Below are 24,168 nucleotides of genomic sequence, written 5' to 3' on the forward strand. Positions count from 1 at the left end.
CTGAGCACTGTGAGAAAGCAAAGGAGAAGGTTGACTGAGGAGATCAGAAAGAAAATAATAGACAAGCTTTGGAATGGCAAAGGCTGTAAAGGCTCATACTTGCTAAGCGATTGTCCCGACCGATTTTGTGTGAACGTTTTTTCATGATATCCTGCAACATCGTTTAACAAAAGTTTGTTAAATAATGTTCTACGGTGACCAATTACGCAGGATAATCGTACGCTATGAACGACCGTCATGACTGAACCAAATCGTGGACAGACGTTCCGATTGCCGTTGACCCCCACACTAACACTGTCGTTTGTTCCCACAGTACGCGATTGCATAAGATGGATCGGGGAACAATAGATCGTCACATTGTTTGTTTTCCTTTATCCCCTGATCCACCTTCCGCAGTCTTTGTGGTGGGTATTTAGCTTAAGACTATCTCTAAGCAGGTTGATGTTTCGTTAACAGTTGCAAATATTCTAAGCTCTATGAAACCTATATGTTCCCTATGGCTGCTGTGTAATTTCTAAGCCTGTTTTTAGCATACGTGTTTCTGTCTCTAGTTTGGAACCACTCCGCTCATCTGGGCTGCAAGGAGGGGGCACTTGGAGAGTGTCAAGTCTCTGCTGCAGATGGGAGCTGATGTTGACCAAGAGGGAGCTGTAAGTTTCTTCAGTCTGTTCCTTATTATGATGCAGTTAGAATGAATGAATTACGATACAATGGCTAGAGCTGGAATCTAAGCATACAATCTGGATTCCTAACTGGGACATTCAGTACTGTTGCAAACAGGGGCGTTGCTAGAATTCTGGAAGATTCGGGACAACTCTGAGCACCAAGAAGCTGACAGAATGCAGTGTGACAAAAAGTGGGCATGGTCACAGTTGGTCATGGGTGGAGCCAGATGTAAGTGTACCTCCCAGCGGTGTAATACAGACATTTGCAGCAGAAAGTGGTAGTACCCTCCATATATTCACAGACGTGGGTAATCCCCTCAGCCAGTGGCAAGGCCAATCTCATAGAGGGCACCAGCGTAATGCCCTTGTACTGCACTCACCAAATCATATACAACCGAGAATGTTCGCCCTCTGTAATAGGCTGATTACTGAGATATAAGGAGTTTAGGAGGCTGGCGAGACAAAGCGCAACATTTATAGAGACCTTAGCTCAAACTCGCATACAGCCAGTGGATGCAAACGCCTCACACAAATGAGATACTTGGTTCCACATATTCACAGACATGGGTAATTCTCACAGTCTGCTTGTCCAGCAAAACCTTGGGTAAAGCTCTCTCTCTTTTTTAACCACTTCACACCCAGACCTGTGTTACTTTTATGGACTAGAGCAGTTTTGACATTTTAGCTGCACCTCTGTTAAGCAGCAATAACTTTATCCCTACTTATGTCACCATCTCTATAAAGATGTATAACTGATCCTCAGCATTTGTCTTCCATGTTCACTCTCCTTAACCGTTAGGGTCAGGCATTGTGGCAGATCAAATTTGTCCTTCAACTCCAGACAACCTTTTAAAACCATGCAAGATGGCAGCGGCAGTAAGCATAGATTTTTTTTTTATAGTAGAATATGTGTGAACATTACAATGACCACATAAAACACTTCAGAATCAGGTTAGGTTGGGGGGGGGGGGGGGGGGGGGGGGGGGGAGGAAGGGAATCCAAAAAACATTTATACTGCTGTACATGTCCAAATCCAGAGTTGTCCAAATTAATTATGTTTCACAATGTTTAAAAGAACCCAAAGTACAAACAATTTTAATTTTCCCGGAGCAGAACCTGTCTGTAAGTAGGGGAAGCCCTGTATATCATATAAATGTGAGCCCCCTTCCCCCCAAAACTTAATTGGACCGAGTCCTACCCACCCACATTCACAAACCTAATTAAGCAGAAGTCTAAATATCTGGTTCCTATGATGAGTACCTGTAAATAATAGACAGGATACTCAACTTTAGCCTGGCCCTTTCGCAGCCATTTTCTAAAGTACAGCAAATCTCCTGCTCTAGCCTTGGGCCATACCATGACAAAGTGTTGCGTAATATGGCTTCAACACATATCTGTCTGCATCACCCGAGACTCATAGACCTGCTGTGTGCAGGGAATCACTTTGCTTCACAGCCGCTTTGCATCAGGAGATCGCAAAGGAAATTTAGTCCTGTGGAAGGATCGGGCATTGTTGCCAAGATTTGGGGCTTGTGCCTCTTATCTCTGCCTCTAGCAACGCACCTGGTCGCAAAAGTGAATATTTTTCTTCTTCTCTGTGTTACAAGAATTCATGACTTCTTTGGATGGTTACTGATGTTTGCCTATCCTGGGTTTTTTGTTATTTGTGCATTTCAGAACTCAATGACTGCTCTGATTGTGGCAGTGAAAGGAGGCTTCACAGAAACTGTAAAGGAGATCTTAAAACGGAACCCCAATGTAAATTTGACTGACAAAGATGGGAACACTGCTCTGGCTATTGCTGCCAAGGAGGGACACACTGAGATTGTGCAGGACCTGCTTGATGCCGGAACCTATGTCAATATCCCTGATCGGGTGAGTATAGCACTGTTTCTTTTGATATTATTTATTGGCTGCCCCAACATATAGTTCACTTTGTCATCCTTAATTCAAGGTTTTTGTTGCAGTTGATGGCATAGCACAGTATTCTGCTACTGTTACATTTACAACTTATGGTTTGTGCAGACCAGGCTTTGATTCCTGGCTAGAAAACAAGACTCTGTAACACTCAAGGGTAGCCTGCTGAGTAGCGACTGCAGCTCTCAAGCACTGAGGCCTGGGACCCTCTACAGATTGCCGGTTGTAGTCACAATCACTCAGCATTTTTGCTAGCGTTTTGTAAAGAGATTTAAGCAACAATTCTTTATTTTTTAGCATTTTTTTTCCGTACTAGTGATTGCCAGTAGCAATTCATATTTTCAAGTCCTGCAAAGAATTTGGGGTAAGCTGGGGATTTCTGGGTGCTGCAAGCCCTGCAAAGTCACTTTGAAATTGCTATGAATAGCGACTGAATTATTATTATTTGTATTATTATTATTGATTTATAAAGCACCAAGATATTCCGTGGCGTTGTACAAAGTAAGAAATGAACATGGGGTACATAATACAGACAATGGTGTACACCAGTATACAAGATACATAATTAGTGACAAAATACAAAAATGATACAAAATGCAGAATACAAAATACAGAAGTGGTAATGACAGTGATAGACGTGACATGATAAATAAAATGTCTAATGATTTCCAAGACACAAAAGGGGGAGAGAGCCCTGCCCTTGTGAGCTTACAATCTAAAGGGAATGGGGGTGAAACAAGAGGGGTAGTATACAACAAATATATAGAGGCAGTGTGTTTTAGGATACCTAGCAGGAGTGCAATTTAGTCTTAGGACAAAGGGAAGTGGCCTAAGGTAGCGATTTTAAGGAAAACAATTTTGCAATCCTATACTTTGGAAACTTTGAATCATGATTGCAAGCAAAATGGTGCGGGTACTGCGATTTGGTCAAATTGCAATGGCTTCAGTGGGCTCACTTCCATTCACTTGCATTAGCATATCGATTTTTTTTTTTTTTTTTTTTTTTTTTTTTTTTTTTTTTTGGGATCATAAAACTATAGGATACGTCAGCACACCAGTCTTTGATTATGATGCAATGCACATTTATTGTGCAATATTCCACATAATATCCGACAATTGTTTCGGGGGGCCACGCAGGGGCCCCCTTTCTCAAGGCATGTGGCATACATTACGTCACTACGTCAAGCACCCAGAATGGGAAGGTGTGCCAGCTTCATCTCTTTACTACGGACTGATTTTTGGAATCCGGCATTGCTGAAAGCGCTCTAGTTGGTTGGTCCAGGCCGTATCGCCTGAGCCTTATATGAATGTTAACCTTTAACATTTTGTAAAATGGTTTTAACTTTTTTTGATGTGCAGTATGAAAAATATACACATCAATGTACTTAACCCCTTGCGTAGCACCAGACACTGCTGGTACCACAAAACGGCGTTTACTGACGAATCACCGCATATACCCTGCTGGTCATGCCGCTCTCCCATTGCCCTCTCTTTGCCAATTTTATTGATTGCTGACCCTGCTAATCAACTTTAAGCAATGGGATTGGCTCACAGTGATCACGGTGTCGGGAGCCAATGAAATCTGCTCCTGACCAGCTCACAGATCTCGAGTGACCTGCAGCGGGTGCAGAGGTGCGCGATTGACAGGACCGCGTGGTGGCGATGTTGAAATCCATGTCCTGTCAGAGCCGCACAGTGGCGATGTTGAAATCCATGTCCTGTCAGAGCCGCACAGCCACCAGCAGGACGTAGATTTCAGCCAGTGCGGTCTAAAAAGGTTAAGTATCTGATATGTTGGTCGCAATTATTGATGTGTTTAAATTATTTCTTAACGTACAACTGAAACTTATTGTATTTTGTAGGTCTGAGCAATAATTAGAGTTCTAGTAATACGTACATTTTATAATTGCAGAATGGAGACACTGTGCTGATTGGTGCAGTACGGGGAGGCCATGTTGAAATAGTTCGTGCTTTACTGAATAAATATGCTGATATTGACATCAGGGGACAGGTAAGTATTTTCATTATTGTCCTACTTTCTGATGGCACACAAGGCTTGCTGCATCTCCTCATTGTTTCTTTTCTTGTCTTCTAGGATAATAAAACTGCCCTGTACTGGGCTGTGGAGAAAGGCAATGCCACCATGGTGCGAGATATCTTGCAGTGTAATCCAGACACAGAGATCTGCACTAAGGTAATCAGATTTACTGTTTGTAGGGAGAACATAGCACTGTGCATCTTTTCTTCAGTAGCACTTTGATACATGAGGTGTAGTAAGCCACAGGAAAGGCAATCACATTAACTCTACATCAAAGAGGAATGTTCACAAAAGATAGTAATAGGGAAAAAAATAAATCAAGACATTGCAAATGGAAAAGATAGAAGATATATCGAGAAATGTTTGATGCTTGCCATGTAATTCGCTCATTTCATGTTGTTTGATCCACCGTGAGCCGGCAGGTCATCATCTTTACTTCTGGCAGACATAAAAAAAAACAAAAAAGACACCCACTAACCATGTGATAGGCTAAAAGGTTGTATGTATGTGACTGTGACAGAGAGCAAATTCTGGAGTGAAGCTGGATGACAGCAGCAGTTACTATTCTCTGGATTTATAAAGTGCCAACATATTATGCAGCGCTGGGCAATAAATAAGATTACAGACAATGATAATAGGGGTGACCGACAACACAATACAGGTAATAAGCAGTAAGATGCACAATGCCGGATCATACACTGGGGTAGTGGCTCATGTTATCCTGTGAGCAGGATGCATGAACTATATACACACACTCTCTGTCTCTGTGTCTCTCTCTCTCTCTCTCTCTCTCTCTCTCTCTCTCTCTCCTCTCTCTCTGGTGTACACGTGAGAAGTGGAACGAAAATCAAACATCATTCCAAACATTTAAAAAAAAAATAACTGCAAAGTGGGGTGTGCATAATTATTCAGCCCCCTGAGTCAATACTTTGTAGGGTATGTCTCTACCAGCTTTGCACATCTACAGACTGAAATCCTTGCCCATTCTTCTTTGCAAAACAGCTCCAGCTCAGTCAGATTAGATGGACAGCGTTTGTGAACAGCAGTTTTCAGATCTTGCCACAGATTCCCGATTGGATTTAGATCTGGATGTTGACTGGGCCATTCTGACACATGGATATGTTTTGTTTTAAATCATTACATTGTTGCCCTGGCTTTATGTTTAGGGTCGTCCTGCTGGAAAGTGAATTTCCGATGCAGTCTCAAGTCTTTTGCAGACTCCAAGAGGTTTTCTTCCAAGATTGCCCTGTATTTGGCTCCATCCATCTTCCCATCAACTCTGACCAGCTTCCCTGTCCCTGCTGAAGAGAAGCACCCCCAGAGCATGATGCTGCCACCACCATATTTGACAGTGGGGATGGTGTGTTCAGAGTGATGTGCAGTGTTAGTTTTCTGCCACACATAGTGTTTTGCATTTTGGCCAAAGTTCCATTTTGGTCTTATCCGACCAGAGCACCTTCTTCCACATGTTTGCTGTGTCCCCCACATGGCTTGTGGCAAACTGCAAACGGGACTTCTTATGCTTTCTGTTAACAATGGCTTTCTTCTTGCCACTCTTCCATAAAGGCCAACTTTGTGCAGTACACCACTAATAGTTGTCCTATGGACAGATTCCCCCACCTGAGCTGTAGATCTCTGCAGCTCATCCTGAGTCATCATGGGCCTCTTGGCTGTATTTCTGCCTGTGAGTTTAGGTGGACAGCCTTGTCTTGGTAGGTTTACAGTTGTGCCATACTCCTTCCATTTCTGAATGATCGCTTAAACAGTGCTCCGTGGGATGTTCAAGGCTTTGGACATCTTTTTGCAGCCTAAGCCTGCTTTAAATTTCTAAATAACTTTATCCCTGACCTGTCTGGTGTGGTCTTTGGACTTCATGGTGTTGTTGCTCCCAATATTCTCTTAGACAACCTCTGAGGCAGTCGCAGAGCAGCTGTATTTGTACTGACATTAGATTACACACAGGTGCACTCTATTTAGTCTTTAGCACTCATCAGGCAAAGTCTATGGGCAACTGACTGCACTCAGACCAAAGGGGGCTGAATAATTATGCACACCCCACTTTGCAGTTATGTATGTGTAAAAAATGTTTGGAATCATGTATGATTTTTGTTCCACTTCTCACGTGTACACCACTTTGTATTGGTCTTTCATGTGGAATTCCAATAAAATTGATTCATGTTTGTGGCAGTAATGACAAAATGTGGAAAACTTCAAGGGGCTGAATACTGCAAACCACTGTAAGTTGACTCCAAGATGTCTGATGCTGTACAAAACTCTGACAAACCACTCACTTCTGCCCATGGCCTTCCAGCGACAGGACCTGCCAGGATTGATTTGACATTTTTGATCACTATACTTTTAGATACTGTATGTTGATCATGATGCAGATTGAACATTCCCTTGCTTCATACATTTTGGTAAGTTACAGGCAAAAATGTAATGAAAATTAATTGAACCACTTTTTGCACAGAAATCCAGCAAAAATTAAATGCCAGGGAGGTTAAGGTGGTCCTTCATATTACATGAAAGTGGCAAAATTGTACAGTCAAGCTTGTATCATTAGTCCCTTTAGATGCATAACTGCAGAATGTTTGTTTGTGGTGTATAGAAGTCAGCAGAAACACCTAGTCTCTCAGAACAAGACAGCTTATTTCGGCACAGCGCTATGCCCATGATTTGGGTGCCGATAAAAGTATAGCATCGCTCAGCAACGTATTTAGGTGTCGGCTATAGCCAGAGCTCAAGTTAGCAAAAAGAAAATTAGGTACGGTAATTTGGCCGATGGCAATAGCCGGTGCCCGACCTACATGTCCCCTTGAGTTGCTACAACTCAGAGGGGGGATCGGTATTCAGCTCCAGCAGGAGTTACGCTGCAGGAGGGGGAGTTGTCTTTCGCTTCACCCTGCTCTCAAATTTGCCAGTGCCTTTTTTGAATGTACTCCTCCCAGAATGCTCTGGGAGGGCTGGGCCACATACCCATTTACACTAATATATGTGCACAGGAAGTGTATCTGATGGACTCGGGAATAATGAGTGCATTCTACTTTCTGTTGTTACAGTGCCTCTTTAAGTGTGGAATTCAACCTGTTTCCTCTTATGTACAGTAATAGTCATATAATGGTTCATTAATCAATCTCTTTGTTCTCTGCTTTATTCCCACATGTCATGCAGGATGGAGAAACCCCTCTGATAAAGGCCACAAAGATGAGAAGCATTGAGGTGGTGGAGCTCTTACTGGATAAAGGAGCCAAGGTTTCTGCAGTTGATAAGGTAAGAGTATAACCCTGCTTTACAGTGGAATGCAATACAAAATACTGCTCTCCACCAGCAGGCATCAAATCCTGGAGCCAAAATAAGAATCTTCAGGTTTTTCCTTCAAGGTGGACACTGTACAGCACATGTGCTTGGAAGAACAAAGAGAAATCGAGAGCCCAATATGGTGTAGTATTGTTAAGTTGGTTGTGGTTTAAAGCAAAATATTAAGATATACTCACAAACATGGGTTACCCATAGGCAACCACTTCAAATGCAGGTGGGGAGTATTAGAACCTGACCCCACTCAGGTTATTAAGATGTCGCTCTCTGTAGATAGGAAACGGGGTAGCACCCCTCCACCGAGGGTGGAATCAAGATTTCAGCAAGGCTTGGTGTACAGAGGCGCCAGAGTAGAATAAAAATGTTTAAAAACCGTCTAAAAGAGGGGGATGTTCAGGTGGACTTACCTCCCTCAAAAATATAGAACTCAATTGAGTCACAATATATCAATACAAAAAAACGTTTTATTTAACTCCACTTAGTGCAACGCGTTTCGCAGGTGTGGTCCTGCTTCATCAGGCAAACAGGAGTATAACTATAAAACAAACAGAAATATATACAAACATAATGACCCATAGAAATAGCTTAAAGTAAAAGGCGCAGTATAAAAACATGAGAAGACACGGTTAAATTGTAACATTTTTGTTCGCAGTGTAGTAAAACTCGCTCTATGTCTAAAAATCGCCTCTAATTAATCATAAAATATCCACAAGAATCCAAAATGTAAACAAAAGTTAGTAAATCTCCATAATTGTCCATTGATATGTTAAAGTTCATCAGCTTCTAGATTAAAGGATAGTCAGTTTAGTGAGTATAACATATAGTACTATTTTATGGCCCTAGAGCTAACTCGCAAGAAAAATTGCTAACAGTCTATATTGATATAAAAAAAAAAAAAAATTAAATTAAAATTTCAACACCTCAGCAAGAGTGACTTACCTCAATGGGTCTAGATGCAGAAGTGAGCGCCTCTGTGTAGATGTATGAGGAGGCTCTGCTTATATAGGGAGTGTAGTTGCACTAATTGATCCTAATGAACCAATCAAAAACTGCCATGTCAGCAAGGTGTGTCAATAGAGGCACACCTGGAAGTGGTCATGAGGCAGGAATGCATACATGGACATTAAGAAAGCATGGTAGCCTAGTGGCTAGCACTCTCGCCCTACAAGTGCTGGGTCCCTGGTTCTATTCCCAGCCAAGTTAACATCCAGTATTAGTTGTTAAAATAAATATCATATTACACTGGAAGAGTATATACATTAACAGCATTTTTTTGTGGTAATCAGGTAACAGTGTCACCATCTAGTGGTGAAAGTATATATGATTGCCCAGGTTATGTGCAGATAGCAATGCTGGAAAAATTGTAATAAGTGCTCTGAATTTGATAAAAACAACATAGGAATCAAACACAAGTTAACATAGCAATTATAAAAATTATAAAAATATATATATATAAAAAAAAAAAATCAATAAAATAAATAAATATATATATATAAAATATTATTAAACAGATTAAATGGGTGGAGTTAAGATCATAAATTGAATAAGTAAAAGAGAGGACCATTAAAATAGTAAAAAAATTGTGAGTACTAAAAATCAGGTTTTTATAGAATTATGTGGGAGGTTGGATCAGAAGATTTTCTCAAGAACCTCATTTAACCCCATGGGTACTAAGGTCTTCAGAATTTGGATCCAGTACATCTCCCTATGCCGCAATGTCTCAAAAGCATTGGTGGTATTGGTGGGTAGGGCTTCTATTAGGGTGATCGTGAACAGGTGGGGTTTTTTTTGGTGATGGGTACCAAAGTGGCGGGACACGCTGTGCAGTGCGTAGTTGTTGATTATATTTCTCTTGTGTTGCCCAATGCGGCTCCTGGTGGTCTGGGTAGTACGTCCGATATATTGTAATTTACACGGGCATGAAATTAGATAGATTACATTCCTTGTTTCACATGTTATAGTCTGTTTTATTGTATACTGGGTATTGGTTATGACTGATTGGAAAGTATCTGTTTGAGTAATGAAGGTGCAAGCCTGGCAACGGGGCTTTTTGCAGGTATAAGATCCTGGGCGTGTGGTAGATTGTCCTGGGGTGGTGGAAGGGGGGTTCTTTAATCTACTTGGGGCCAGTAAATTTCGGAGGTTGGGGGCTCTCCTAAAGGTTAATGTGGGATTCTTGGGAATGGTTTTCCCTAGATAAGGGTCCTGTAGCAGTATTTCCCATCTGGAATTGAGTATGGTTCTGATGCTCTTATGTTGGGAGCTGAATTTTGTAATGAATGCATTTAAAATTCACCCATAACCATCCCTTCTCTTCCAATATAATTTTCTACCGTCGATACATTGATGACCTGATATTCATTTGGCAAGGCGATCTATCACTCATAACACATTTTGTAGAATTTTTGAATATAAACCCGGCGGGACTACAATTTACCTCCCAATACAGTCACACTTCCATAGAATACCTCGATCTCATCCTGTTTATCGATTCAAATATCATCAAGACCAAAACACACTTCAAGAAAGTCGATGCTAATAATTACATTCATTTTGACAGTCATCATCACCGCCCCTGGACCACCAACACTCCATATAGCCAATACAGACGAATATTTCGCAACTGCACAGACAGGAAAGATTACAACGAACAATCAAAAACACTTTCAGAAAAATTCAGAGAACGTCAATATCCACGTAAACTAATCAGAGATGCCAAACAAAGAGCCACCATCCCCAACCCACCATCCACATCACAACCCACCCATACAACCACCTCCTCTGCCCTCTTTCCAAGATTCATTACAAAATTCAGCTCCCAACATAAGAGCATCAGAACCATACTCAATTCCAGATGGGAAATACTGCTACAGGACCCTTATCTAGGGAAAACCATTCCCAAGAATCCCACATTAACCTTTAGGAGAGCCCCCAACCTCCGAAATTTACTGGCCCCAAGTAGATTAAAGAACCCCCCTTCCACCACCCCAGGACAATCTACCACACGCCCAGGATCTTATACCTGCAAAAAGCCCCGTTGCCAGGCTTGCACCTTCATTACTCAAACAGATACTTTCCAATCAGTCATAACCAATACCCAGTATACAATAAAACAGACTATAACATGTGAAACAAGGAATGTAATCTATCTAATTTCATGCCCGTGTAAATTACAATATATCGGACGTACTACCCAGACCACCAGGAGCCGCATTGGGCAACACAAGAGAAATATAATCAACAACTACGCACTGCACAGCGTGTCCCGCCACTTTGGTACCCATCACCAAAAAAACCCCCACCTGTTCACGATCACCCTAATAGAAGCCCTACCCACCAATACCACCAATGCTTTTGAGACATTGCGGCATAGGGAGATGTACTGGATCCAAATTCTGAAGACCTTAGTACCCATGGGGTTAAATGAGGTTCTTGAGAAAATCTTCTGATCCAACCTCCCACATAATTCTATAAAAACCTGATTTTTAGTACTCACAATTTTTTTACTATTTTAATGGTCCTCTCTTTTACTTATTCAATTTATGATCTTAACTCCACCCATTTAATCTGTTTAATAATATTTTATATATATATTTATTTTATTGATTTTTTTTTATATATATATATATTTTTATAATTTTTATAATTGCTATGTTAACTTGTGTTTGATTCCTATGTTGTTTTTATCAAATTCAGAGCACTTATTACAATTTTTCCAGCATTGCTATCTGCACATAACCTGGGCAATCATATATACTTTCACCACTAGATGGTGACACTGTTACCTGATTACCACAAAAAAATGCTGTTAATGTATATACTCTTCCAGTGTAATATGATATTTATTTTAACAACTAATACTGGATGTTAACTTGGCTGGGAATAGAACCAGGGACCCAGCACTTGTAGGGCGAGAGTGCTAGCCACTAGGCTACCATGCTTTCTTAATGTCCATGTATGCATTCCTGCCTCATGACCACTTCCAGGTGTGCCTCTATTGACACACCTTGCTGACATGGCAGTTTTTGATTGGTTCATTAGGATCAATTAGTGCAACTACACTCCCTATATAAGCAGAGCCTCCTCATACATCTACACAGAGGCGCTCACTTCTGCATCTAGACCCATTGAGGTAAGTCACTCTTGCTGAGGTGTTGAAATTTTAATTTAATTTTTTTTTTTTTTTATATCAATATAGACTGTTAGCAATTTTTCTTGCGAGTTAGCTCTAGGGCCATAAAATAGTACTATATGTTATACTCACTAAACTGACTATCCTTTAATCTAGAAGCTGATGAACTTTAACATATCAATGGACAATTATGGACATTTACTAACTTTTGTTTACATTTTGGATTCTTGTGGATATTTTATGATTAATTAGAGGCGATTTTTAGACATAGAGCGAGTTTTACTACACTGCGAACAAAAATGTTACAATTTAACCGTGTCTTCTCATGTTTTTATACTGCGCCTTTTACTTTAAGCTATTTCTATGGGTCATTATGTTTGTATATATTTCTGTTTGTTTTATAGTTATACTCCTGTTTGCCTGATGAAGCAGGACCACACCTGCGAAACGCGTTGCACTAAGTGGAGTTAAATAAAACGTTTTTTTGTATTGATATATTGTGACTCAATTGAGTTCTATATTTTTGAGGGAGGTAAGTCCACCTGAACATCCCCCTCTTTTAGACGGTTTTTAAACATTTTTATTCTACTCTGGCGCCTCTGTACACCAAGCCTTGCTAAAAAAAAAAAAAAAAAAAAAAACTGTACAGCACATAGTCATCTTGTTTTAGTTTTGTTTTTTTATTTTTGCTGTTTTTACATTGGTTTCATTGTTTTGATAAATATTTTTTTTTATTTAATGATGTAGTAGTCAGTAGTGGCAGTGCTAGGGTCATCATGAAGGTGGGCTGCAATTTGAGCCCCCCCAACACATTCCATCATGAGGCTGAATGACTGTGATAGAGAGCAAATTCTGGATTGAAGCTGGATGACAGCAGCAGTTGTTGTTGTTCTCTGGATTTATAAAGTGCCAACATATCATGCAGCGCTGGGCAATAAATACGGTTACAGACGACGATGATGATGATAGGTGTGACAGACAACACAATACAGGTAATAAGCAGTAAGACACACAATGCCGGATCATACACTGGGGTAGTAGCTCATGTTATTCTGTGAGCAGGATGCATGATCAGGTAGGATGTGCTAGGATGGAGGGCCCTGCTAAAGGCTTACAATCTAAAGGGAGGGGGTGGTGACCCGATAGGAGGAGGTTACATCCAGAGGTTCTCGGCAGAGAGAGTTATGGCAGCAGGTGGGGTTGGCCTTTTTGAGTAGTGAGGAGAATCAGAAGACACCAACTGGATGCAGATATGCCATGTAGACAAGTCCTAGCTGAAATGAGGATGGCCAGAAACTGAAACAAGAAGATGTATATATGCCAATGATAGAGGACTCACTGTTCCTACTCTTGTATTTTATGAATACCCTGTATTGGCTCGCACTGTACAGTCATGCTAGAGTTTGCCCTTCTCAATGAGCATTGACAGTGCTGCAGTAAGGAACGTAGAATATTATTGCATGATATTGGTATTTTTACAGGTTCTTTTGCTGGTCAGAAGCATTATTCCATTATTAAGGCTGTGAGGTTTATGTTGAACAGAAAGTGTTGTTTTCCAGAAAGGAGACACTCCGCTTCATATCGCGATCAGAGGCAGGAGCAGGAAACTTGCTGAGTTGCTCCTGAGGAACCCTAAAGATGGCCGGTTACTATACAGACCGAATAAGGCTGGAGAGACTCCATATAATATAGACTGCAGCCACCAGAAGAGCATTCTCACCCAGATATTTGGTGCCAGTAAGTGTCAATTCCTTCATTTTGCATTTCTGTGTTAGTCAAGTTTATGAGAGGCCTGTTGCATTTGTACTGCATAACAAGAAATCATACTGATGATTGGGTGATATATGAATTGCCCCTCCTATAGGAACAGCAGTGCCTACCATATGCCCACATATGAGTTGCTGCTGGTGTATTCAGTGCTAGCATTGACATTGTTAGAACACCACAACTGATCTCCGGTTCCTGTTGCTTCTGGACTTTCTGGTTAGGACTGGATCTGTCTGCTTTACAACATACATCCCTTTTGGGCTCGTTTCCACTGTTGCGGTGCGGAATCGCCTGGATTCCACCGCAGAAGAAATCGCATGCAGCTGCGTTTCCGCATAAGGATTTAGCCGTAATTTTGCATGGCAAGGAACCAGGCGAATTTAACCATGTCACTGCCTGAGTACAGCTCCATAGCAAACCATGCGAAATCGCACGCAAAATCGCGGGGAAATCCGCATGACAAAGCCGCATGCGATTTCCCTATTAAATGCATTAGCGGCGATTCGCCAGCATTCCTCCCGCACGCGAAATCTGACGGCTCTGCCGTGTAGATTTCTGCCGCACCGAAAAACGCTCCCGCTGCCGCACAAGTGGAAACAGCCCCATCCACTTACATTGACTATGCGAATCCGCATGCAGTGCCCGCATGCGGATTCGCTATAGTGGAAACGAGCCCTTTAAGTCAGCACTGCATAGTGTTTAACTAATTTGCATTCCAGGATTTTTACCCCTTAAGATTCCTGACAGTTTTGGCATTTCAGTATTATCGCTATTGATACAGCAATAACTTGTTTTTTATTACTTATGCCATCAAAGTGGTACATATATAATTATTATAATTTTTTTTTTTGGGGGGGGGGGGGGGGGGGGGGGCAACCTAGGCTTTTTTGGGTAAAATGTTTTCCCAAGAATTATTTAATTTTATAGGTGTTTTACTGGGGAAATATAGAGGTAAATGCAGAAAATACACATTTTCATATTTTTAACCCTTCCTTATTTTCACATGACGTGCCCCAGTTCTAAAACACTTCAAAATACATTTGGTTTGTCCCGGTTAAAATGACACCACATATGCCATATTTCATTACCAGTTGGACATTTAGCGTACTATTATCGCCATCCTGTGCATCTGTATCGATTGGCAGACATTACAGGTGTCCACTAATCCTAAGGCCAAATATAGGTGACACAAGGAGTTAATTAGGTAAGGTAAGGGTTAATACTTCACTAGAGTGCAGGACCTGAGTCTCATGTCCTGAAATCTACAGGACTAGTTAGTGCAAACCGTTTTTATTCTGAACTACTTAACTACAAGCCAAAATGAAAACATGAATTTGCATTTGTCCTTCGTGTGATTTATATGTTTTTTTTAGGGCATCTGTGTAATGTTAAGTAATTAATAATTCATCATTTGTGTAACACAGGACATCTTTCTCCTACTGAATCTGATGGCGAGTTATTGGGGTATGACCTGTACAGCAGCGCCCTGGCTGATATACTCAGCGAGCCCACCATGCAGCCACCCATCTGTGTTGGACTGTATGCACAATGGGGGAGTGGAAAGTCCTTCTTACTCAAAAAGCTTGAAGGTAATGTACCTGCTATAAAAACTGCATCCTGCTGTGCTTCTCATTACCAGATATAGAGCAATCGAGCAGCAGGGCTGTGGCTGAGGGTTTTTTATATTTCAGTGCTGTGTTGTAAATACGACTTGTGCCTGATGCTCTCTCTAACCATACCCATCTGCACTGTGGAGACAGCAATGTTAGGACATGGATACGTTAGTGTACAATGTAGGAAATTCTCATAAGCCAGCAAGCCTCCATAATGTATAGCAGGAGGGGGGTGGCAGCGCTTCTCAAGGCAGGCTGCATCTGATTGACTAATTGTATGGATGGGCAGAGCCTAAATATAGGCAGCTTACACAACATTCAAAACAGATGCAACATAATGGAGGACGTTGGCGACCAAAAACAGTTTGCGCGCAGTATTCCGTACTAGACTCTTCCACTGTGTTGAGGTATCCTCATGGAAGAGACCCTAACCTCTAATTAACAAACATTGGCCTCAATTCACTAAGATCATGCTAGAGATAATAAAGCAAGAGAAAACTTACCTCCACACGTGAGAGAGTTATCTTACCTCTTCATTCCTTAAGTTACCTCTCCTGTAGTTAATTTACCTCCTCTGTAGTTAATTTACCTCCTCTGTAGTTATTTTCACATGCAGTTAATAAACAGCCTGTCTTTAACTTTGGAGTTATTTTAAGGATTGGAGAGTTAATTTAAAGACAGAAGAGTTAACTTTAGGCTTGCCTGAGGTAATTTTTTTCCTGAATACTACATGCCTTATCACCATGGTAACAACTCTAGAAGAGTTATTAAAGACAGGAGATAAGCTTAGTGAATTGAGGCCATTGGCCTCAATTCACTAAGCTTATCTCCTGTCTTTAATAACTCTTCTAGAGTTGTTACCATGGTGATAAGGCATGTAGTATTCAGGAAACATTTTACCTCAGGCAAACCTAAAGTTAACTCTTCTGTCTTTAAGTTAACTCTTCAATCCTTAAAATAACTCCAGAGTTAAAGACAGGCTGTTTATTAAATGCATGTGAAAATAACAGAGGAGGTAAATTAACTACAGAGGAGGTAAATTAACTACAGAGGAGGTAAATTAACTACAGAGGAGGTAAATTAACTACAGAGGAGGTAAATTTAGGAATGAAGAGATAAGATAACTCTCTCTTATGTGGAGGTAAGTTTTCTCTTGCCTTATTATCTCCAGCATGATCTTAGTGAATTGAGGCCATTGTGTGAACCTGGGGGCAGCTGACCATACAATGGTTTACACATTTTTATTGGGAACAGGGAAAATAGGCAGCGCTCCTAATCAGACTGCACCTGAAATGACTACCAACAGAGGTATGCAGAGTTCCCTAGAGGCTAAATATACACTTTGTATTCAAAACACATGCAATCCCCATGCATTAGACTCAGATTAAAGCGGATGCAAACTGAAATTGCACATGAATGCAGCTAGCCATAGGTAAACTTACATTTCTATACAGCAGGAGGAGGTGGCAGCGCTTCTCAAGGCAGGCTGACAATTTCTTTTTGTTCCCAAGCCTCCATAATGTGTTTGGAAGCTTAATTTGTGCTTGATCGCTTTACTTAACCCCCTTGGCGTTATAATTCTTTCTAGATTTTAGAGTCTAAAAGCGGTGCAATTTTTTGCATGCTTTTAGATCCTAAAACCTGGGAAAAAGCATGCTGCTTGGAATTTTACCGTAGCCCATCCATCACTCACCTCCCTGGGATCCAACGCTGCAGTTTTCCCGCGATCCTCTGGGTGTCGTTCTAACTCTATAGTGGGTTTGCCAGCGGTCGTCATGCCAGCGGTTTGCCATGACGACAGACGATGATCTCACCATGGGGACGCGGTGCCTCGGACGTGGAGGAAGAAGAATGGCGGCTGACATCAGGATCACCCGGGAGGTGATTTAAAACTCCTGCATTGCTCTGCATTGACCTCCAGCGGCTACCACGATTTCATCTTGGGGTTACCTCGCCCGAGCTGAACTTGTGATTACCACTAAGAAGGTTAAAGATTGCCCAACAAGCTCATGTGAACCAGAACTCCTAGGAAGTGTGTAAGGGGTTGAAAGAGACCAAAAAGCCTCTCTACTAAAATGTTTTGCAAAAAGACGTTTGCCTTAAAATAGAATGTATTTGCGATTATGCATGTTGGGTAGAGCTCTGTCCCACAATGCATAACTGCTGAATATGCAAACCAAGAGAGAGGATTTGCATATTCAGCAGTGATGCACTGTGAGACACCTCAGAGCTCACTCCAACTTGAACCTTCTTTTTTAAGAAGCCAAACTTCTGATCTCTTTACATGAGACTTGTCATAATTTTGCCTCCTCTTATCAATGTTGTTTAGAAAACCTGACCAACAGTGCCACCTTGTGGTGAATAGTAGCTTGTGAAAATAGTGAAGATGTTCTTACCTTTTGAGAATAATTACATTGGAACCTTGGTTTGTGAGGATAAATTGTTTTGGATTACAAGCATGATTCAAAAACAAATTATCCTCACAAACCGAGGTTCCAATGTATTTAGTTCACTCTCTTTTCCTGTTCCCAGGACTGCCAGTTTTCATATAGAATTAGAAACTCCATGGCAGTCCAAGAGACAGGAAAGGCAATATGTTGTCTAGGCTTTTTTTGTCTGTGATGACTTACAGGTGTTGGATGTTTAAGAGGAACTCCAGTAAAAATAATGTAATAAAAAAGTGCTTCATCTTTACAATAATTATGTATAAATTATTTACGGTAGTAGTCAGTGTTTGCCCATTGTAAAATTTACATTTCGTCTTTCCCTGGTTTACATTCTGACATTTATCACATGGTGACATTTTTACTGCTGGCAGGTAATGTCAGTGGAAAGAGAAGCTGCTTGATTTTTTTTTTTTTTGGCAGTTGGAAACAGCTGTTGTTTCCCACAATTCATCAAGGCTCCCACAGTGTGATGTCACAACCATGGTCCTGACATCACACTGTGGGAGAGGTTTCACCCCAATATCAGCCATACAGATCCCCTTGATTCATTTGTGAAAAGGAATAGATTTCTCATGGGAAAGGGGTTATCAGCTACTGATTGGGATGAAGTTCAATTCTTGGTTACGGTTTATTTTTAATTGTTATTTTTCTTCTGGTTTTAGATGAGATGAAGACCTTTGCCGGCCAGCAGATCGAGCCCCTCTTCCAGTTCTCTTGGCTCATAGTCTTCCTCATTCTGATGCTTTGTAGCACCGTTGGATTGCTCTTGTCCTTCACTGTTGATGCTAAACTGGGGATATCTGTGTCTCTCAGTCTGCTGGCTTTCCTCTACATCTTCTTTAGTAAGTCTTTCTCCTGTGCATTATAGAGTGAGTAATATGTGGAAGTCCTTACACCACAGCTAGTGACATTCAGTTGAAGGTCTGATGAGTAGTTCGGATCACCGATCACCACAAAAGCCTTATTGGTGCAGAGCTAGAGAGAGAGCTGCAGATCACTGACCTGCTGATATCCTGAGACAAGACCTGGTAGTGGGTAGGATGGAGGCGCCCAATGTATGTTCTAGTTTGTTATTTTTAAACGCAAATAAAAAAAATCATATAATAAAAAGATAGGTAGTTGCTTACCTATCCAGAAGATATAGACACCAGTTCAACTGGAAACAAAGTTTTTAATCAAAAAGCAATCTGACCACGCGTTACACAGGCCATGGCCTGCTTCCTCAGGTCAATACAAAATACCTTGATAGCATAGGGGATAGAGTGTCAGCGCCTCTAATGACGTCACTCTACAAGGCATATTGGTGATCATTTTTATAAGCTTTATTGATGGATTAACTGCTCCTAATTTAAGCTGGACATACATCTACCGATATTTTGGCCCATCCGATTCTATAATTATATTGAATCGGGTGAAAACCGGTGCTGCAAAAAGCATGCGCAATCAACAATTTGACCGATTTGGGACAAAAATTGGTAGATTGTATATATCAAGCAAACTGGATCTATGGGCACTTTTAGTAAGGTGAGGAAGTGCACATTGCAGGCTCTTGTTTTAGTACTACCACAATCACCTCACTGTCTAGACTAGCCGCAGTGGATGTTTACAATTAAATTAGCACACTTCTGGAGCTGTGAAACAGTGTATGTGCATGTGTTTCCCTGTACACCGCCAGTCTCTGCACTGGCATAATGGCAACATGTGTGAAGCTGAGCAGAGCAATGGCTGGCGATGGTTCTTTTAGCAGCATGACATACATGTGTGCTTGTAGGCATTAGCAGCATGTCAAAAGTGAAACTGGAGAAAAATGCCAGTGTTTTTGTGTGCTTGTGTATATATAGTCCTTCTGTTCCAAATCTTGGGATCTCTTGTGTAACAAGGAAAACTGATTTCAGAAATGGAGGTGAGTGATCTTGTCCATCTCTCCACAGCTGCCGTGTACTTTGGTGGGCGACGGGAAGGTGAGAATTGGAACTGGGCCTGGGTGCTGAGTACCAGGCTTGCCCGACATATTGGTTATCTGGAACTGCTGCTGAAACTCATGTTTGTGAACCCTCCAGAGCTGCCAGAACAGACCACCAAAGCCTTGCCTGTCAGGTGAGCTACTACTGCTACTTCAGTAACAAATCTCCCATATTTGACACATGGATGACTTAGAACAGAGGTGCCCACACTTCATCAACTTGCGAGCTACTTTGAATATTACAAATTGAAAAATATCTACCACATAGAGTATACCTACAGATGTAGCACTTGCACAGCAGCAGTACATAAGTGATTACCACAAGCTGCCAGTCAATCGGGTGCATATCATATAATTCTTCTTAATAAGCCAAACAGAACAGAGCTTGACCACATAAGTCACAATATCAAATCTGACAAGTGTAGCTGCATGCTTGTTTCTGGTGTGATTAATTCACACTGCAGACAAATGGATCAGCAGGACAGCCAGGCAACTGGTATTCATTAAAGGTAAATAAATATGGCAGCCTCTATATACTTCTCGCTTCCCTTTAAAGAGTGGTAAAAAGGGAAGTCAGATGAGGCATTGTTTGCTTCAAATATCTAGTCCAGTCCTGAGATCTTAGAATGAATATTGGATGTACGCTGCTTCATTTTACAGCTGATGAATGCACCTCTCTCTCTTATTGTGTTACTGAATTGAGCTCCTTAGAAATACATTTGTATTGGTCCCTGTAATGGCCATACACTTATCAGTTCTCATTTGCTAAATGTTTAAAAGTACCAATGATCATTTTTCCTATTGTATTTATGCGTGTATCATATTTTTGTTGCTTTAGGTTCCTTTTCACGGACTATAATAGGCTGTCTAGTGTGGGCGGAGAGACGTCCATGGCGGAGATGATTGCCACCTTGTCTGATGATTGTGAGAGAGAGTTTGGTTTTCTGGCAACTCGACTTTTTAGGGTTTTCAAGACAGAAGAAACACAAGGTACTGCTATGATTGTTTGTGGGACTATAGAAGGTGTGTGTGTGTGTGTGTGTGTGTGTGTGTGTGTGTGTGTGTGTGTGTGTGTGTGTGTGTGTGTGTGTGTGTGTGTGTGTGTGTGTGTGTGTGTGTGTGTGTGTGTGTGTGTGTGTGTGTGTGTGTGTGTGTGCTTAAAGTGGATCCGACATGAACTTTTACTTATTGCATAATTGTGCTCCTTTCCTAGTGTTTATAGAGCATTCTTCAAGCCAAATACTTTTTTGTTTTAATGCTCTAATTCCATATAAACTAAACAAGCCACGCCCACAGGTTTTCAGTGAGCCAAGGTACTTTCAGACAGTAGCAAGGGCTCATGGGAGCTCAGTCTGGGCAGGAGGAGGGGGAGGTATTACTAGCCTGAGATTTCAGAGGAGGAGGGGGGGGGGGGATTAGGTTTTTTTTTTTGCTCAAGATGCATATAAGCCTGCCTTTGTGTAATGTTTACAAACAACATGGCTGCTGTCATTGTATCACATAAATAATCAATCATATTCTATTAAAGCTGTTTGCAGCTAGATTTGCTGTAAACTATCTAAACTTTAGATAAGCTATATAGACAAGTTACTTGTTATAGTTAGTTTTTCATCTCGGATCCGCTTTAACTTTTTCTGCTGCCTCTATTGTTTAATGGCGTGGGTAAGTGGCTGAGGATGGCCCAGACTGCAATAGGAGCAAGCTGTCTATAGACATGGTTAACACCTAACTTATACTAGAGGTAAAGGGAACGTAAAAAGAAAGTAATGTAGCCAGTTTAACTTTGGGGCTTCTTCCAGCCTCATGTTGTCCTCCTGGTCCCTCACCGTCATCCCATTCCCTACAACCTATTTCTGCTGCTCTCTCCATTCCATATAGATCTATTAAGAACCTCACATAGTGGGCAGCACGGTGGTGTAGTGGATAGCACTCTAACCTTGCAGTGGGCAGTAGGTAATTGTTATAGTTACCTGTCTGCATGTCTGGAGCAGCTTTTCCTCCTCCTCCATCTGCAGCGCTGCTGCACTCTTAACGTTCACTTCTGCCTTCCAGTCCCATGATATGACTTGTGAGTGTAACCCTGAGGATGGTGTCAGCATTACAGCGCCGCCCCGGTGGTGAGTGATTGGCGACAGAAGTCTCTTCCATCATGGCTCGTAGTTGGGCAATGACATCAGACACACTGGCTCCACATACATGCAAAACCCGCTCCGGGGAAATTGGGCTCAGGGTGAAGCCAAAAAACGGCTCACCTTGTTCCTGCAAAAGTCCCGGCGGTGTTAATTACTAGACCCCTCCAGGCCGTCATGGACTATGGCGAAAGGCGTAATAGCCGGTGGCCGAATTACGCTGTTTTTAAAGTAATTTAGGCTCCATCTTTTGACGGCCCCAAATTACTTTCTGAGCGCCGCTTAAAGGAGTACTGTAGTGAGAGGGATCTGGAGGCTGCCATATTTATTTCCTTTTAAGCAATACCAGTTGCCTGGCAGCCCTGATGGTCTATTTGCCTAAAGAAGTGTCTGAATCACACCAGAAACAAGCATGCAGCTAATCTTGCCATATCTGTCTAAATTTGTCAGAAACACCTGATCTGCTGCATGCTTGTTCAGGGCCTATGGCTGAAAGTATTAGAGGCAGAGGATTAGCTGAATAGCCAGGCAACTGGTATTGCTTAAAAGGAAATAAATATGGCAGCCTCCATATACCTCTCACTACAGTTCTCCTTTAAGCCCTAAGTTTTACATGGGGCTGTTTTGTGCGGTTACGCATTTTGTCCTTCCTCTGGGCTCGTCACCCCCTGTGCATAAGAAAGAAATATAATACACACACGTGCATGAAGTATCCTAGAGGAAGTTAGTTATGAGGGCTAGTGCAGTGTCTTTTTTTTAGTGGTTAATAGCCTATTGCCTTTCCCCCACCTCCAGCCTTTTGGCTCTGAGCTTAGACCACTTTGCAAGTTGAAAACAGTCTATCCACTCCACAGACTAAGGGCTGGTGCACACCGGAGCGGTTCTGGAGCGATTTTTTTTTTTAACTCTTGCAAGGGGAAAACCACTTGGCTAATGAAAGTGAATGGGAGGGTGCACACCAGAGCGGTTCGTTTTTTTTTCACAAACGCAAACTCGGGGGCTGCAGCATTTTTTAGATTTCTGAGGCATTTCTGCCTTAATGCTAAAGTATAGGAAAAGCTCAAACCGCTCTGAAAAACGCTAGATCAGAGCTGTTTTCCAGGCGTTTTTGTTACACAAGCTGTACAGTAACAGCTTTTACTGTAACAATATTTGTAATCTGCTACACAAAAACGCTCCAAAAAACGCTAGGCCTGTTTAGAAAACGTCTCTAAACATGCCTAGAATCCCTCTGAAATCTGCTTCAAAAACCTCTAGCGTTTTGCAGATCTGCTAGAGGTTTTTGGTGTGCACTGGCCCTGACATCTGCTGTCTGTGGCAATGGCAGTTAAGCAGAGCCATCTTGGCTTAGAGCAGACAACCAAACAAAAAGAAGCAGGCCACATACCGGTGCACTATGGAATAGTGCAGTTTTTAATAGTTTTTGACAGCCCTGCTTTCAGATTTTAGGTAAGAAGTTTTAAATGTCACCTATGCACACTTCTTTAAAATTGCAACTAGGCCCATCTTAGGACATTTGAGCTTGGTGCTGTGACATAAGTTGAAACAGTTTGTGTCTTTGGTGAGTAAAGTAAATCATGTACTGCTTGCAATAAAATTTATTCTAGAAACAGTTTGGTTTTATCAAACTGCAAAGACAGTGGTGTTTAGCAACAACCGTTTCATATTATCCTTCATTTTAGGAAAAAAGAAATGGAAGAAGACCTGTTGCCTGCCTTCTTTTGTTATTTTCATCTTTATAATGGCTTGCATTTTCGCTGGCGTTCTGCTGTTGGCAATCTTCAAAGTGGACCCCAAGAACATGACTGTGAATGCCATCCTCATAGCTGTGGCTTGTGTGGTTGGCCTGGTGTTGGTGTTGAATTGTCTCACGTGGTGGCAGGTGATGGACTCCATTCTGAACTCACAGAGGAAACGCCTGCACAGTGCAGCCTCCAGACTACACAGGCTGAAGAGCGAGGGCTTCATGAAGGTATGGATTCTGATTGTCAGGACGGGGGGGGGGGAATAAAACACTTCACTCCGCTTGTTCTTCCAAAAAGAAATGTCTGCCTTCAGCTGTGGGGTTGATTGATAATGCAGTGATAGCAGTGCAACAGGCACTAAGTCCTCTTTAGAGGACCCAGCAGGAGACCTCATAGGGAAATTCCACTAACGTGATTGGGTGGACAGCACCCCGTGG

The 24,168-nt window shown here is 41.7% G+C and overlaps 1 protein-coding gene across 5 annotated transcripts in view; it reads left to right on the top strand.

The window, feature by feature from the left end:
- Positions 1 to 24,168, top strand: part of KIDINS220 (kinase D interacting substrate 220) — a 204,143-nt gene that overhangs the window by 44,637 nt on the left and 135,338 nt on the right. For all 5 annotated transcript variants that reach the window (XM_068280330.1, XM_068280331.1, XM_068280333.1 and 2 more), the window contains exons 7-17: positions 552 to 650; positions 2,343 to 2,540; positions 4,495 to 4,593; positions 4,678 to 4,776; positions 7,792 to 7,890; positions 13,627 to 13,804; positions 15,259 to 15,423; positions 18,557 to 18,736; positions 19,826 to 19,991; positions 20,696 to 20,847; positions 23,669 to 23,958. In XM_068280330.1, coding sequence (XP_068136431.1) covers positions 552 to 650; positions 2,343 to 2,540; positions 4,495 to 4,593; positions 4,678 to 4,776; positions 7,792 to 7,890; positions 13,627 to 13,804; positions 15,259 to 15,423; positions 18,557 to 18,736; positions 19,826 to 19,991; positions 20,696 to 20,847; positions 23,669 to 23,958 — 1,725 coding nt within the window. The remainder of the gene's footprint in view (positions 1 to 551; positions 651 to 2,342; positions 2,541 to 4,494; positions 4,594 to 4,677; positions 4,777 to 7,791; positions 7,891 to 13,626; positions 13,805 to 15,258; positions 15,424 to 18,556; positions 18,737 to 19,825; positions 19,992 to 20,695; positions 20,848 to 23,668; positions 23,959 to 24,168) is intronic.

Source organism: Hyperolius riggenbachi, chromosome 4 (genome assembly GCF_040937935.1).
Source record: "Hyperolius riggenbachi isolate aHypRig1 chromosome 4, aHypRig1.pri, whole genome shotgun sequence".
Taxonomy (NCBI): Eukaryota; Metazoa; Chordata; class Amphibia; order Anura; family Hyperoliidae; genus Hyperolius; species Hyperolius riggenbachi.